This window comes from Camelina sativa, chromosome 3 (assembly GCF_030686135.1).
Source record: "Camelina sativa cultivar CO46 ecotype springtype chromosome 3, ASM3068613v1".
In the NCBI taxonomy this organism is placed as follows: domain Eukaryota; kingdom Viridiplantae; phylum Streptophyta; class Magnoliopsida; order Brassicales; family Brassicaceae; genus Camelina; species Camelina sativa.
In genome coordinates, this window is record NC_141882.1 from 15,238,177 (window position 1) to 15,252,587 (window position 14,411).

At 36.8% G+C, this 14,411-nt stretch overlaps 1 protein-coding gene across 1 annotated transcript; it reads left to right on the forward strand.

The window, feature by feature from the left end:
- Window positions 1-3,602: 3,602 nt before the first annotated feature.
- LOC104777316 (large ribosomal subunit protein uL11c) lies at window positions 3,603-5,286 on the forward strand. The gene is made up of 4 exons (XM_010501544.3): window positions 3,603-3,978; window positions 4,070-4,242; window positions 4,441-4,504; window positions 4,970-5,286. Exons 1-4 carry the CDS (start codon window positions 3,759-3,761, stop codon window positions 5,179-5,181), a joined length of 669 nt encoding a protein of 222 aa, XP_010499846.1. The 5' UTR covers window positions 3,603-3,758; the 3' UTR covers window positions 5,182-5,286.
- Window positions 5,287-14,411: the final 9,125 nt, after the last annotated feature.

Here is a 14,411-nt window from a genome sequence, read left to right on the forward strand (position 1 = left end):
TATTATTATTTGGAAGGTCCCAAAGTGAATATTATAATAACGAAAGAAGTGGTTAAAACCTATGGACAGAGTTGTTAAATAAGTAATGTTTTATTTTTCTTGGGTGAATGGGGTACTATATATATCTCATAGTGGAAACTGTTTGGATTCTAATGACATTTTTACTGCTTCTGACTATTGCTTGGTAGTTGAATTAAAGTATTTTGTCTTAATTATTCAAAGTATATTGGGTTTGATTGGTGAGTTTTCGAAAAATTGTGAAGAAAAAAAAGTAATAATTAGAAGAATTGAGAATACTAGAAAGATGATTTTTTCTTTTTTTTTTCTTTGAATGCTCGTTAATGTGAATAATATATTGAACGTACTTAAGAAGAATTGATACAAATAATTAGCTAAATAAACACAAAAATTATCTAACTTTGTCTGATAAAAAAAAAAGGTGAGTGCGTGAGATCTACTCGCGGCTCTCTCCTCTCTCCTCTTTCCTCTTTTCTTTTCTTCTGATCACGATTCCGTATACCGAGTGAAGGGTTCCTCCGGCGATTCCGGCGTTGAAGAGGAACTACTGGTCCATGGCGCTTCATCTGCAGTCTATTGCACCTACTGGCGAGGTCACCAGATCGAAATCAAGGGAGTTTGTGGCGAGAAAAAGCTTCCGCAGGACGCTTTCGGTAAGAGCTCTACCGACGGCTTGGCTACGCGGTTACAAGAAGGAAGTTCTCGGGGAGGAATGAGAAAGATACGGCGGTTAGATCTCAACGGCTAGAGACGCAGGAGGTTTTGTCACGGCTGGTGGTTTGACGGGGAAGGTCTACCGCCGGAAAGGCAAGGCTAAGCCACCGTCGATGGCTTTTCAGATCTACTCCCTACTGCTCTATCTCTATCAGACTGAACTATAGCTTCTGGATTGCTAGATCGGTTTTTTCTTCCTTCTCCTCACAACTCTACGGTGGCGGGATGGTGATGGTCATGTGTCACCTTCTCTGTTTGACTCCCGTCTTCCTGGCTCGTCGATGGTCCTGGTCCGGCGAGTATCCGCAACTTCGTGGGAAGGTGGCTGCGATCGGGTTCTCTAGTTGTAGATTAGGGTTTCTGGTTTATTTCGGTTAGCTACTGGTTTAAATTGGTTTATACTCGGGTCAATTTTAGTTTTGGTTATCTGGTTTGGTTTGGTGTAATTGGACTGGGCCTTAAGGGGATAATTGTATGGGCCTATTCCGGAAATAGCCCATTGGGCATATCTTATTATATAAAGCTTGATGACAAAATTACTCATTAAGAAGATCTTGACACGTGTCAATTATATCATTCAGATGATGACACATGTCAATTCATTATTAAAATTTTTAAAAATAAAAATGTAAAAATTCTAAACCTAATCTAAAAAAGTTTTATATTAAAGTAAATAGATAAAATAAAACCTAATTTTATTTAAAATCTAATTATAAGATAAATATATATATATATATATACCATAAAATACAAAATTATATTATTTTTTACTTACTTTAATTTTTTGGTTGATGACAAAATTACTCATTAAAAAGATCTTGACACATGTTAATTATATCATTCAGATGTTGACACATGTCAATTCATTATTAAAATTTTAAAAAATAAAAATGTAAAAATTCTAAACCTAATCTAAAAAAGTTTTATATAAAAGTAAATAGATAAAATAAAACCTAATTTTATTTAAAATCTAATTATAAGATAAATATATATCTATATACCATAAAATTCAAGATTATATTATTTTTTACTTACTTTAATTTTTAGTTGCTATATTACAAGAAAAATATTACTTTTTATATAAGATAAAAAAAATGATTTTTATATACCATAAAATTCAAAATTATAATATTTTTTACTTACTTTAATTTTTAGTTGCTATATTACAAGAAAAATATTACTTTTTATATAAGATAAAAAAATGATTGTGAAAATTATATAATTAATTATTGGTTCTAAAAAACGTAAATACTCACCTTTACACAAAGAAAAAGATTCTTGAAGTAAAAAAAAAAAAATAGATCGTCTCATATTTTTTTCACCAATCAAATAATTCATTCAAAAGACTGCTATTGTAATATATATGATAGGAGTATGTAAGATTAACTTATGCGCTTTTATAACTATAAAAATGTTAAAGTGAAGAGACATATAAAGTTATTTAATGTGTTCATAAAGACAATTTGTTGGTAGTAGTTAAGACTAAAGAACATATTTTAACAGTAAAATATATTTGTGTGTACAAATAAACTTTTAGTAGTAATATAGATAGTAGATTTGTAAATGGATATACATTAGTGTATTACAGTAAAAAAAAACAATTATTTTCTATAACAAAAAGCTTATCTTTTTACTTTTATACTTTGTTTTTACTTACGAAAAGAATTAAATATATATTCATTGTTAAATTAAATTAAATTTTAATATTTTTGAACTCATCTACAACTATTTTCTTTAACTAAAAGTGTATCTATTTTTTTCCCAACCAAACAATAAAGTAAAAGAAATTTCCTCGGTTAGTTTCCCAAGCCAGAAGAAAGAGGTTTACAAAAGAAACTTCAGAGATAAGAGAATGCGAAGCATGGGAAAGACAATCCGCTTTCCAATTTGTCGCATTCGGGATCCAAGAGATGGAGAACTGTGAAAAAACTCCAGTGAGTTAAACTCATCGAGTAAGTTGAAGAAGGATGACCAATATTCAGGGGAATGCACCATAGTGAGTAAATCAGCACGTATCCGCTCATGGCCCACAATGACGTTTCTAACTCTGAATGCAGAGGGGATGGGCTCCGTCTTAGACACTTGGCCCCCAACAACAAGGTTCGCTCCTCACCAACGCAACACCACGAACCCAATCATGAATGCTCATTGGTTGCTTTCCAAAAACCATCAATTTGACAACAAGGTGAAGAAACCTGGACATTCAAGGATGGAGATGGAGGTGATATGACCGTCGTAAAAGATAGCGCCTCTTCCCAGACTAACTTATCGACCAAAGCCTAAGCAATTATATCATTCGTCTCGATCTCTAAACCTTAATTTTCTTTAATGGCCTTCCAGATTGTCCATAAAAATCATGGTAATTGAAGAAGTTGATTAGGATCACCCTATTGAGAGACATCCCTCCAGAAAACAAAATTCAAATTTGAGTACACCGACTCATATGGAAAACCCTCTGATGAGATCAGAGTTAGAGATAAATCCTAAACTTCCCACGAGTGAGGCCATTCAAAAAAAATGTGATTAATAGTCTCAATTGTAGTCACAAATTTTAAACAAGATATTTACATTGGACACCTCGGTGTATCTATTTATTTACTTTTATAGATAGTTTTTACTTACTAAAAATAGTTATTTTATATTCTTTGTTAAATTTTATTTTATTTTGAAATATCTAAACTCGGACATCGGGCGGGTCCTAATCTAGTATGTTTATAAATTGAATGCCTTTTAACAAAAAAATAATAAAAAATAAACACAAATTAATTATATAAAAATTATTTTATTTGGGGATGGAGCACAAATATAAAAAGATCAAAAATATGTGGGTTGAAGTTTTTAAATTTTGATGTTTTTTATTGTAAGTCAATGTACTGGATCTTAGGCCTTGTTTGTTAAAGTCCATTAGGCCCATAAAGCAAGAACTCAAAAGTGGATAGGATTTTTTTTCCCCGGAGACGGACTATCCTGTGAACTCTCGCCTTCAGCTTTCACTCACCTTCCTCCTTCCTTCACAGTGAGAATCAATGGCGTCTTCTACTCTATCAACCCTTTGCAGCTCAACTTCGTCTTCTCTACATCCCAACTCTAAGCTCTCACATTCTCTTTCAGCTAAATTATCTTCTAAAGCAAATGTTTCGGTTCAGTTTCTGGGAAAGAAACAATCTCCACTTCTCTCTTCATCCCCGAGGTTTCTCACTGTTATCGCCATGGCTCCACCTAAACCCGGAGGCAAAGCTAAAAAAGGTTCAATCTTTTGACTACCCATCTCCTTAAAACCTATAAATTCTCTTAATTTATGACTTAACTGGGGTTGTTGTGTTGGGAATTTTTGCAGTTGTGGGGGTTATTAAACTGGCTTTAGAGGCTGGGAAGGCAACTCCGGCGCCACCGGTTGGTCCAGCGCTTGGTTCGAAGGGAGTCAACATTATGGCTTTTTGCAAGGATTACAATGCAAGAACCGCTGATAAAGCTGGTTATATCATTCCTGTCGAAATCACTGTCTTCGATGTGAGTTTATACTCTTTTACTATAATCTTGGTTTTAAGGTTTGATTAAGCTAGAGAAGAGTAGCATTGTGGTAATTTGTCATCAAAACTGGGTTTTCAAGTGTTGTAACTTGTGATTAAGTGGCTTTAGAATGGTGATGTGTCTCTGATTTATTAGCTCTATGAGATCGTTTCATGGAGTTTATATGTATGGTTGCAGGATAAGAGCTTCACGTTTATCCTCAAGACCCCACCTGCTTCGGTTTTGTTGCTTAAGGCTGCAGGTATTCTTTTAATGTGTGTTGTGACCAAATGGATTGTGCATTTGGTTTGCCTCTGTAGAAATGATTATATGGCATGTGTTGAATATTATCTTGCGTTTTGCAAAGCTTAATAGCTTGAGTTTTTTTTAAGATTACATTACTTCTGCTCCTTTGTCAACTATAGAGATTCTAATTTATAGCATGGTACAAGAACAAAATCATTCATACTTGTGATGTTGTCCTCTCAATATAGAATCAATTTTAACTTGAGGTGTGCTTGCAACACTATTTCAATTTTTGTTTCGAGTTTCATCAGATCATTACTTGAGCTTCTACTCAAAGATATAATTATTTGAAAGATTATCATGTTTGTGATGTAGGTTTCTGAATATATCATGTATGAGATGTGACATCTTTAGTCTATTTATTTGGTGTCTCTTACTGGGAGTTTTGTGATGTTTGACATTTGTTGAGTTGTGGAAATAGGTGTTGAGAAGGGATCAAAAGATCCACAGCAAGATAAAGTTGGGGTGATCACAATCGATCAGCTACGCACAATTGCAGCAGAGAAGCTGCCTGACCTGAACTGCACGACCATTGAATCCGCTATGAGAATCATTGCAGGAACTGCAGCTAACATGGGGATAGACATTGACCCTCCGGTTCTTGAACCCAAAAAGAAAGCAGTTTTGTTGTGAAATCCTGCATGGTAGTTTTATACTTGATAATGCCTCAATCCTTTCAAAATGTAATTTCCAACATGATGCTTAAGAGACTTCGATATAATGATTATTTTGCTTAAATCAGTGTCTTTGTACAACATGTGTAATGTATGTGGTGTATTTGTTATAAAAAAATGAAATTAGCAGGTGCAACATTTGAAAAGCATGAATGGTAACGGTTTCAAGAATTGGTAACGGTTTCAAGAATTGGTAAGGCATGTAAAGATTTTGATGACTGATTGTATAGGAAACAAATCAACGAGAAGGGATTATATAATGGCAATGACCTTCAAGTAAAGAGATTATTGTTTCCCTCTAGTCTCTAGGCAAACCAAAGTTTCTTCTACATTCAATCTTGATGAGCCGCATATGCAAGAATTGTGAGACTGATGGCTTTTATGCCACCAACAACTTCAACTGCCATGAAGATTAGCCAGAAGATTACGGCGGTTGAGGGTTTCTTCGTAGAGGTTGATCGATCTTTAATGTCGTGAGGACATACAAGATTGTTCAATGTCCAAGAAGAAACCTGAGCCGCCATGATCATTGGTCTGTGTCTCTTTAGCAGATGAAGTTATTTGTGGTTATAAAGCCAACAGCTTTGTCATTCTCACATATGCGTCCCATATCCTTCCTTACTCTGAGCGCTCCACTTGCTAATTTTGTTTTCATAATCACTTGATTTTGCAAATTTCTACTCAGTTTCGTAACCTAAAAAATTTATCTTAAACTTTCACTTGATTTCGTCAATTTACACCTTTCTCTATTGAAATTTCCGTAGCAATTACTTCATTTATCAATACTTATAAATCTTTGAAGAATCAAGATATTATTTAATTTTGTCTCAACTATAAATGGCTACGGATTTTATCGTTTTAACTTCTTGTATGTTTTTTTTTTGTCTACATACCATTTGATGAGTATGAAACAGACTTGTGGATTTTACGATGCAGAGGATATTGAGGATCACTTCATGTTCAAGAAGAAGCTCTAAGATATTGAGGATTGCTTGTAGCACGGTCTATATGACATGGATGAAGACATACTGCATGCTGTTTACATACAAGGTTAGAGTGATTAATGTGTCGAGCGTTGCGACTAAAATCATCATCAACAGGGTTTCTTTCAGTGTACGTTGGGAGAAAACCAGAAGAAGAAGCAGAGTTACATTAACATTGTGCCAATTCCTTACTTTTGAACCAGCCTTTCTTTCAAACTCTTCTCAACAAAGCCAGAAGAAGAGTTTGGACTTTGGATTTAATCATCAGATGGGTGGCTTCACAATCCGTAGATATTTATTCTCACAGTAAATTTTCACATGCCATATCCGAACTCTAATGCTAAACCAAGAAGCATACTTGCCGTTTGGTGAGTTAACGATGTAGCTTGGCCTGAAAGAAACATCAATGAACAGTTATTGACTATTGTAATAGTCTTTACAATTTGTATTCAACGAACTCGTTGCTGTTAATTTCTTTGGGATTGTTTTCACTCTTTTGGTTCCTGAATCTAAAGGGAAGTGTCTTGACTCTTGAATAGATTTCGAGATAAGATGATGAACAGAGAGGCGGTGGTAATGCGGCGGAGATGACTGTTCCGGTTTGATTTTTTTGGCATACGCATTTTGTAATATATGAAGATTTCTAGTTACTATAGAACACCATTGATCTTTCTGGAAACACAAATTCATGAGCATTGGTCTGTTGTTGAAGGCATCTGTTGTATCCAAACTTATCGAACAATGTCTTCACAAGTCAGCCATATTCCTCTGTTTTTGTCCAATGGGTAAAGCGCTATCAAGAAACCAACTCTCAGGGACTATTCTAAAGGACTTCCTTGAAGGGAATGTTGAGTTAAGCTTGATAACCAAGCAAACTTAAAAGATGATTAGGACAAGGATATGTTAAATTGAGATCTTAACATATCCTTAGGAGAAAGTTTAGGAAATAATCCTTTTCTTAGGAAAAAAGAATAATAGGATTCTAAAGGCTTATAAATAGAAGCCTTGTGTTTTAGGTTTTTCTATTGAGAGAGATTGTAAGCTTGAGATAGATAAGAGAATTCTGAGAGAGAGAGAGCTTAGTGTTTTGAGCAAGTTTCACTAAGATAATAATTTTTTTTTTTCTTTTGAATTCTGTTTTTAAAAAGTTCTTGATTCTATATTTGGTATCAGAGCTTAAACAATAGAATCAAGGGTTGTGAGATCATGTCAGACATCATACCTATGACGGCAGCTGTAACCAACGTGAAGGAGGGAGGACTTTCATCCATTCAATGCCCTGTCCTCACCATGACAAATTACACCGTATGGGTAATGCGAATGGAAGCCATGCTCAAGGTTCACAAGGTCTGGGAGACAATAGAACCTGGATCAACAGATGAAGAGAAGAACGACCTAGCAAGAGTACTCTTATTTCAATCTATTCCGGAAAACCTAGTTTTACAGGTTGGACGCCTTAAGACTGCGAAAGAGATTTGGACCTCAATAAAAACAAAGTATATGGGAGCTGAGAGAGTCAAAGATGCAAGACTTCAAACCTTGCTTTCAAACTTCGAGAGAATAAGGATGAAAGAGACGGATACAATTGATGATTTTTCGGGCAAACTAACAGAGCTTGCGTCTAAGTCATCTGCCTTAGGAGTACCTTTTGAGGATTCAAAGCTCGTTAAGAAATTTCTTAACAGTCTTCCTAGACGCAAGTACATTCATATCATCGCCTCTCTCGAACAGGTGCTTGACCTCAACAAAACAAGCTTCAAAGACATAGTTGGAAGATTGAAAGCCTATGAAGAGAGGATCAACGAAGAAGAAAATCTCTTAGAAGATCAAGGGAAACTCATGTATGCGAATAATGAATCTCAATCGTTACATGAACCTGCAAGCTATAACAGAGGACGAGGAGGTCGTACTGCTGGTAGAGGAAGAGGACGAGGGCGTGGGAGACAAAATTACCGAGGGCCTCAAGATAAGTCCAGAATTGTTTGTTTTAGATGTGATAAGTTGGGGCACATGGCGTATGATTGCCCTGATAGGTTGCTAAAACTGCAAGAAATTCATGAGAATGATGGTGATTCGACACACGAAGCTGAGGAGCTGATGATGCATGAGGTTGTTTATCTCAATGAGGAGAAAGTGAGACCAAAGAAGTATGAGTATCAAACCGATGTTGCCAACGTTTGGTACCTTGATAACGGGGCGAGTAATCACATGACTGGCAATAGGATGTTCTTTAACAAACTGGATGAAACAATAACAGGGAAGGTTCGGTTCAGAGATGACTCAAGAGTTGACATTCTGGGAAAAGGTTATGTGTTATTCGTCAGCAAGAGTGGCGATCACAAGGTCTTGGTCGATGTTTACTATATACCAAAGCTGAGAAGTAATATCATTAGTCTTGGACAGGCAACTGAGTCTGGATGTGAAGTTCGAATGCGAGACAAGATTTTAACTCTCCATGATAGCAAAGGGAAACTACTTGTTAGTGCCACAAGATCGCAAAACCGGCTCTACAAGGTTCTCATGGAGGTTGAGAATGTGAAGTGTCTTCAGACCTCTGTTTCAACTGATGCTGAACGATGGCACAAGAGACTAGGACACATTAACCGAGAGACAATGAAGATGATGGTTAAAGAAGAAGTGGTTACAGGCATACCGAGGATAGAAATAACAAAGGAGACTTGTGAATCTTGTTTGCGAGCAAAACAAACAAAGACTGGTTTTCCCAAAGCTACATCATTCTGAGCATCACAACCGCTGGAACTTGTACATGGGGATCTTTGTGGTCCTGTCACACCCTCTACAGCCTCGCAGAAGAAGTATATTTTTGTCTTGATCGATGATCATTCACGTTATATGTGGTCCATTCTTCTAAGAGAGAAAAGTGAGGCCTTTGATAGATTCAAGGCATTCAAAGCAACGGTTGAACAAGAAACAGGACTGCTAATCAAAACATTTCGAACAGACAAAGGAGAAGAATTTACTTCGATTGAGTTCAAAGATTTTTGTGAACAGAACGGAATTCAGAGACATCTAACAGCTCCATACTCGCCTCAACAAAATGGAGTTGTTGAGAGAAGAAGTAGAACACTAATGGAGATGACTAGGAGCATTCTTAAGCACATGAGTGTTCCAAATTTCTTATGGGGAGAAGCAGTGAGGCATGCGACATATTTGATTAATAGAGTCGCAACTAGAGCTTTGAACAAACAGACACCCTATGAGGCACTAAAGGGAAAGAAACCGAATATCAATCACCTTAGGGTGTTCGGGTGCATTGGTTACACTAGAGTAGAGACACCATATCTCAAGAAATTGGATGACAGATCAAAGACGTTAGTGTACCTCGGGATAGAGCGGGGATCAAAGGCATATCGACTTCTTGATCCAACAACAAGAAGAATAACGGTTAGTAGGGATGTTATCTTCGATGAGAATAAGAGTTGGAAGTGGAATAGTATCAAAGGTGATACTAGTGAACCTGGTGGGTTCAAACTCACGTTCAGAGAAACAGGGAACAATGGTATTAGGGAACCACAGATTGTTCAGACCTCAATAACAAGTGATGGGAGAGGTAATGAAAACAACGAGGAGATGGAGGAAGAGATACCAGAAATTGTTGAGATATCCGACGATGATGAGACAGAGCAACAACCAGTAGCTCTTAGAAGATCGACTAGAGAAAGTAAGCTACCGAGTTACTTAGAAGATTATGTTCTCCTTGCAGATTTAGAGGGTGAACAACTTCTGTTGACTTTAGACGAAGAACCTTGGAGTTATGAAGAGGCTATGGAGCTAACGGTTTGGAGGGATGCTTGTGGGGAAGAGTTACTCTCAGTTGAAAGGAATAAAACATGGTCGTTGGTTAATCTCCCACATGGTTCGAAAGCAATAGGATTAAAGTGGGTCTTTAAGATAAAACGCAACTCTGATGGCAGTGTGAACAAATACAAAGCTATGTTGGTCACGAAAGGATATGTTCAAAGACAGGGAATTGACTATGACGAAGTATTTGCTCCAGTAGCTCGAATTGAAACCATATGTTTCATAATTGCTTTAGCAGCTTCTAAGGGATGGGAGATACATCATCTTGATGTTAAGACAGCGTTTCTCCATGGTGAATTAAGGGAAGACGTCTACGTTAGCCAACCAGAAGGATTTGTTGTGAGTGGAAGTGAAAACAAAGTTTATAAGTTGCATAAAGCTTTGTACGTTTGAAGCAGGCGCCACGAGCTTGGAACAACAAGTTGAATCAGATTTTGAAGGAGTTGGGTTTTGTTAAGTGCTCCAAAGAACCCTTTATTTACAGGAAACGAGAGAAGGAGGAACTACTTGTCGTAGCAGTCTATGTGGATGACCTATTAGTGACCGGTTCCAGTCTTGATCTAATCCTAGAGTTCAAACGGGGAATGTCAACAAAATTTGAGATGAGTGATCTCGGTTTATTGTCTTACTATCTAGGGATAGAGGTTGAACAGAACAAGGAAGGAATCACTTTAAGTCAAGAAAGATATGCACTTAAAATTCTAGAGGAGACTGGTATGAAAGAGTGCAATCTTGTTCACATACCGATGGATCAAGGTCTGAAACTTTGTAAAGCACAAGGTGAGAAATATGTCGATGAGAAGCAATACAGAAGAAACATTGGTTGTTTGAGGTATCTCCTACATACGCGTCCAGATTTATCTTATAGTGTTGGTGTTCTAAGTAGATACATGCGAGAGCCAAAACAGTCACATGCAGTAGCTCTTAAGCAAGTCTTGAGGTATCTACAAGGAACGACAACATTTGGACTAAAATTCATGCGAGGGAATACTAGTGGGTTGATCGGCTATAGCGACAGTAGTCATAATGTCGATACATATGATGGTAAGAGTACTTCAGGGCATGTGTTTTACTTTAATGAGTGTCCCATAACATGGTGTTCCCAGAGGCAAGAGATCGTTGCCTTGTCATCCTGTGAAGCTGAGTTTATGGCAGCTACGGAGGCTGCGAAACAGGCAATATGGCTACAAGATCTGTTAAGTGAAGTCATGGGAGAAGAGAGTCAAAAGCCAGTAGTACGGATTGATAACAGGTCAGCTTTAGCTCTCACAAGGAATCCAGTGTTTCATGGGAAGAGTAAGCACATTCACAGGAGGTTTCATTTCATACGAGAGTGTGTTGAAAATGAGCATATAGATGTGGAGCATGTTCCTGGAAGCTTACAAAAGGCGGATATTCTAACTAAAGGGTTAGGAAGAATTAAGTTCAAAGAGATGAGAAATCTCATTGGAGTTCAAGAAGTGAAGGGGATTGACATCAAGCTTAAAGGGGAGATTGTTGAGTTAAGCTTGATAACCAAGCAAACTTAAAAGGTGATTAGGACAAGGATATGTTAAATTGAGATCTTAACATATCCTTAGGAGAAAGTTTAGGAAATAATCCTTTTCTTAGGAAAAAGTAATAATAGGATTCTAAAAGCTTATAAATAGAAGCCTTGTGTTTTAGGTTTTTCTATTGAGAGAGATTGTAAGCTTGAGAGAGATAGGAGAATTCTGAGAGAGAAAGCTTAGTGTTTTGAGCAAGTTTCACTAAGATAATAAAGAAGTTTTTTTTCTTTTGAATTCTGTTTTTTAAAAGTTCTTTATTCTATAGGGAATAGAGGACTTTTGTGGTCTTCCTCTTGAGGAAAGTTGTCTTGTAATGAACAAGTTCCTTTATTACATATTTTGTTTTTAACTTTGTCTGATAACAATGAAAATTTTAGTATTGTCTCTCGACTACAACTGAAAACAAATGTACACATGATCAAACTGCAATTTCAATGTTATATATATAAACAGAAGAAAAACACACTCCAGTTGAACCATACAAAGAGAAATAGTGAAATATCCTTATAACATATTCCCAACTCACAGCTTTTGAGTAATGGAATTTAAGTGGTGACTACGTACACTAGTCTAATTTACCAAAAGAATAAACAACCAAAGCTGTCAAGTCACAAGTCTACTAATATATCTGACCCTTGTTTTTTGCTAATGACACTATCTTTGAGTTTTACACACATGTTAGTGTTGTTGATCCTTAATGTTCTGTCTCCAACAGTGAAGAAGCGCTGATGCAGAATTGCAGATCTTTCTATCTTTGTGTCTCAAGCCTTAGCATGATCCGCCTTGTTTCAGTAGCTGTTGAACTGATGGAAAAATCCATGAGTAATGAGAGAGTGTCTAGGCAGATTGATACCTCTGCTTTAGCCGCAAGAAGTCCCTTTGCCTTGGCCACATCCGCTGTTTTTTTTTGCGATATCGAAGAGGTCCAACATCTCTGTTGAGTTCTTCTTCAAGGCTGGACAGTGTTTAAGGTTTTGAGAATCTTTTAAAGGTGCCTGGTTCTTCTTCATCTGGAGAGTTGTTCTTGATGTTGGTAAAACAGACTTGCAAACGCCAGGCTTGTGCTTAATCTTTCCGTTTCATGAGTCTTAGATCTAGGGTTTTCAGAAAGTTTTATCGGTAGTGACTTCGCTGCAATAGACTTATTGCAATCTTCTTCACGCTTGTGTTGAATCTCTCCTGTTTCAAGAGGCTTAGTAGATCTTTGATCATTTGTCTTGTCCAATACTTGAACAGAAGCATCATGGTTTTGTTGTTTTAGATGAATCTTGGTTGGAATAGATATGGTAGTATTGTTGTCCTCAAGTCAGATACCAGACGTCGAAGTTTCTTTGCCTGAACTGAAAAGGACTTGCGATCACCATCGATTTGTTTAATCTCTGCGGTTTTTTCCTGAGACCTAGATCGAGGTTTGTTGCAAGTAGAAGAGTTTCGTCCGCTGGAGTAAAAAAGAGTCTTCATCCATGAGTTGAACAAGAGATTAGCTTCCATTCGTAACTTAGGGTTTTGGTGATCTCTCAGACTCGCCAACGGAAGGATCGCATTGGAATGACAAAGATCTTTGACAGAGAGATTCAAGCTCTGCTTCATGTATCGTAGAATATCAAAGCAGCGATCATCCTCATGTGAATTCGCAGCTCTAATTGCAGAATATGCCAAACGGTGAATATCAGATGATCTCTCCTCCGTTGCAATCGCAATCTTCAATCAAGTGTTCGTCTGTTGAATTGAATGCTCCAAAACGTTGTAAGCTAGCTACGGTTATAAAATCTCACACAAATATGGATCGATATAGAGAGAGAGGCTTTAGTCGTGTTGTATATCGGATACCCACTCCAAATTATATATGGACGGTAAGAGACTTCAGGAAAAGGAAATATAAAGGAACTTCCTTTTATCGCAAGAAATTTACCTGAAACAAAGTCTCAGGTAGACTTTTAAACCAGCGTACAATATTTCCTTTTCTTTGTCCTGAGGGTGAATTCGTCAGATCAAGTATTTTAACGTTAACAAAGTCAGAATCAGGACTAGGAGGAGTACTTAAAGTCTTAAACATACTCATTAATTGCGTCAAGTTAATTTCCAATTAAAGAAATAGGGTTATATTGTATTTTTACAAAATCTTTGGGGAGATTTTAGAATTTAGTAGAAACACATGGGTATCATCTGAAAAATGATGAACTTGGGGGAAGTTTGTCTTCGTTGTTGTTGGAGAGAGATACACTGGAAAAAATTTGTGGACTTTGATCAATGGGCGGAGTCAATTCGATTCTTTTCAGTTCACCGATCAATCATCATCGCTTTACTTTTGTATATTCCGATTGTCTCGGGAAGTTTCTTTAAACCGGTAAACGTTAGCTAGCTACGACCACCGGCAAGAGGCGTATGCTCGTCTCCGCTGGAATTCACACTACCCTCGAGTCATTCCTGAAGTAACTAATCTCTTTCACGGAACTTTATAAATTTCAGTAGCTCGACAATTTCTGATTTTTGTTCCTTGCTATTGATAATTGATATTGGTTGGATCGTTAATGATCTTGAAATTGGTGTTTTTTATTTATTTCAGATGTGGTCTGATCTCCTTGAATTTTTTTTTTAGTGGGTTCCCAGTTTTGGCTGCGTGATATTCCTGTTGGAATCTCATCTTTGTTTAATCTGTTACAAGAAGAAGAAGAAGAAGTTGCAGAAGAAAAAAGTCTTTATGTTTTGTGTTGTCGAAGAAGAAGGTAAGAGACCAACTGGGCCAGAAGCATGTCAAGGCCCAAATAATTGGGCTATGCTGATTAAGGCTGTGCACTGTTTAAGTAGGTTAATAAAAACTCGAAAACACTATAAAA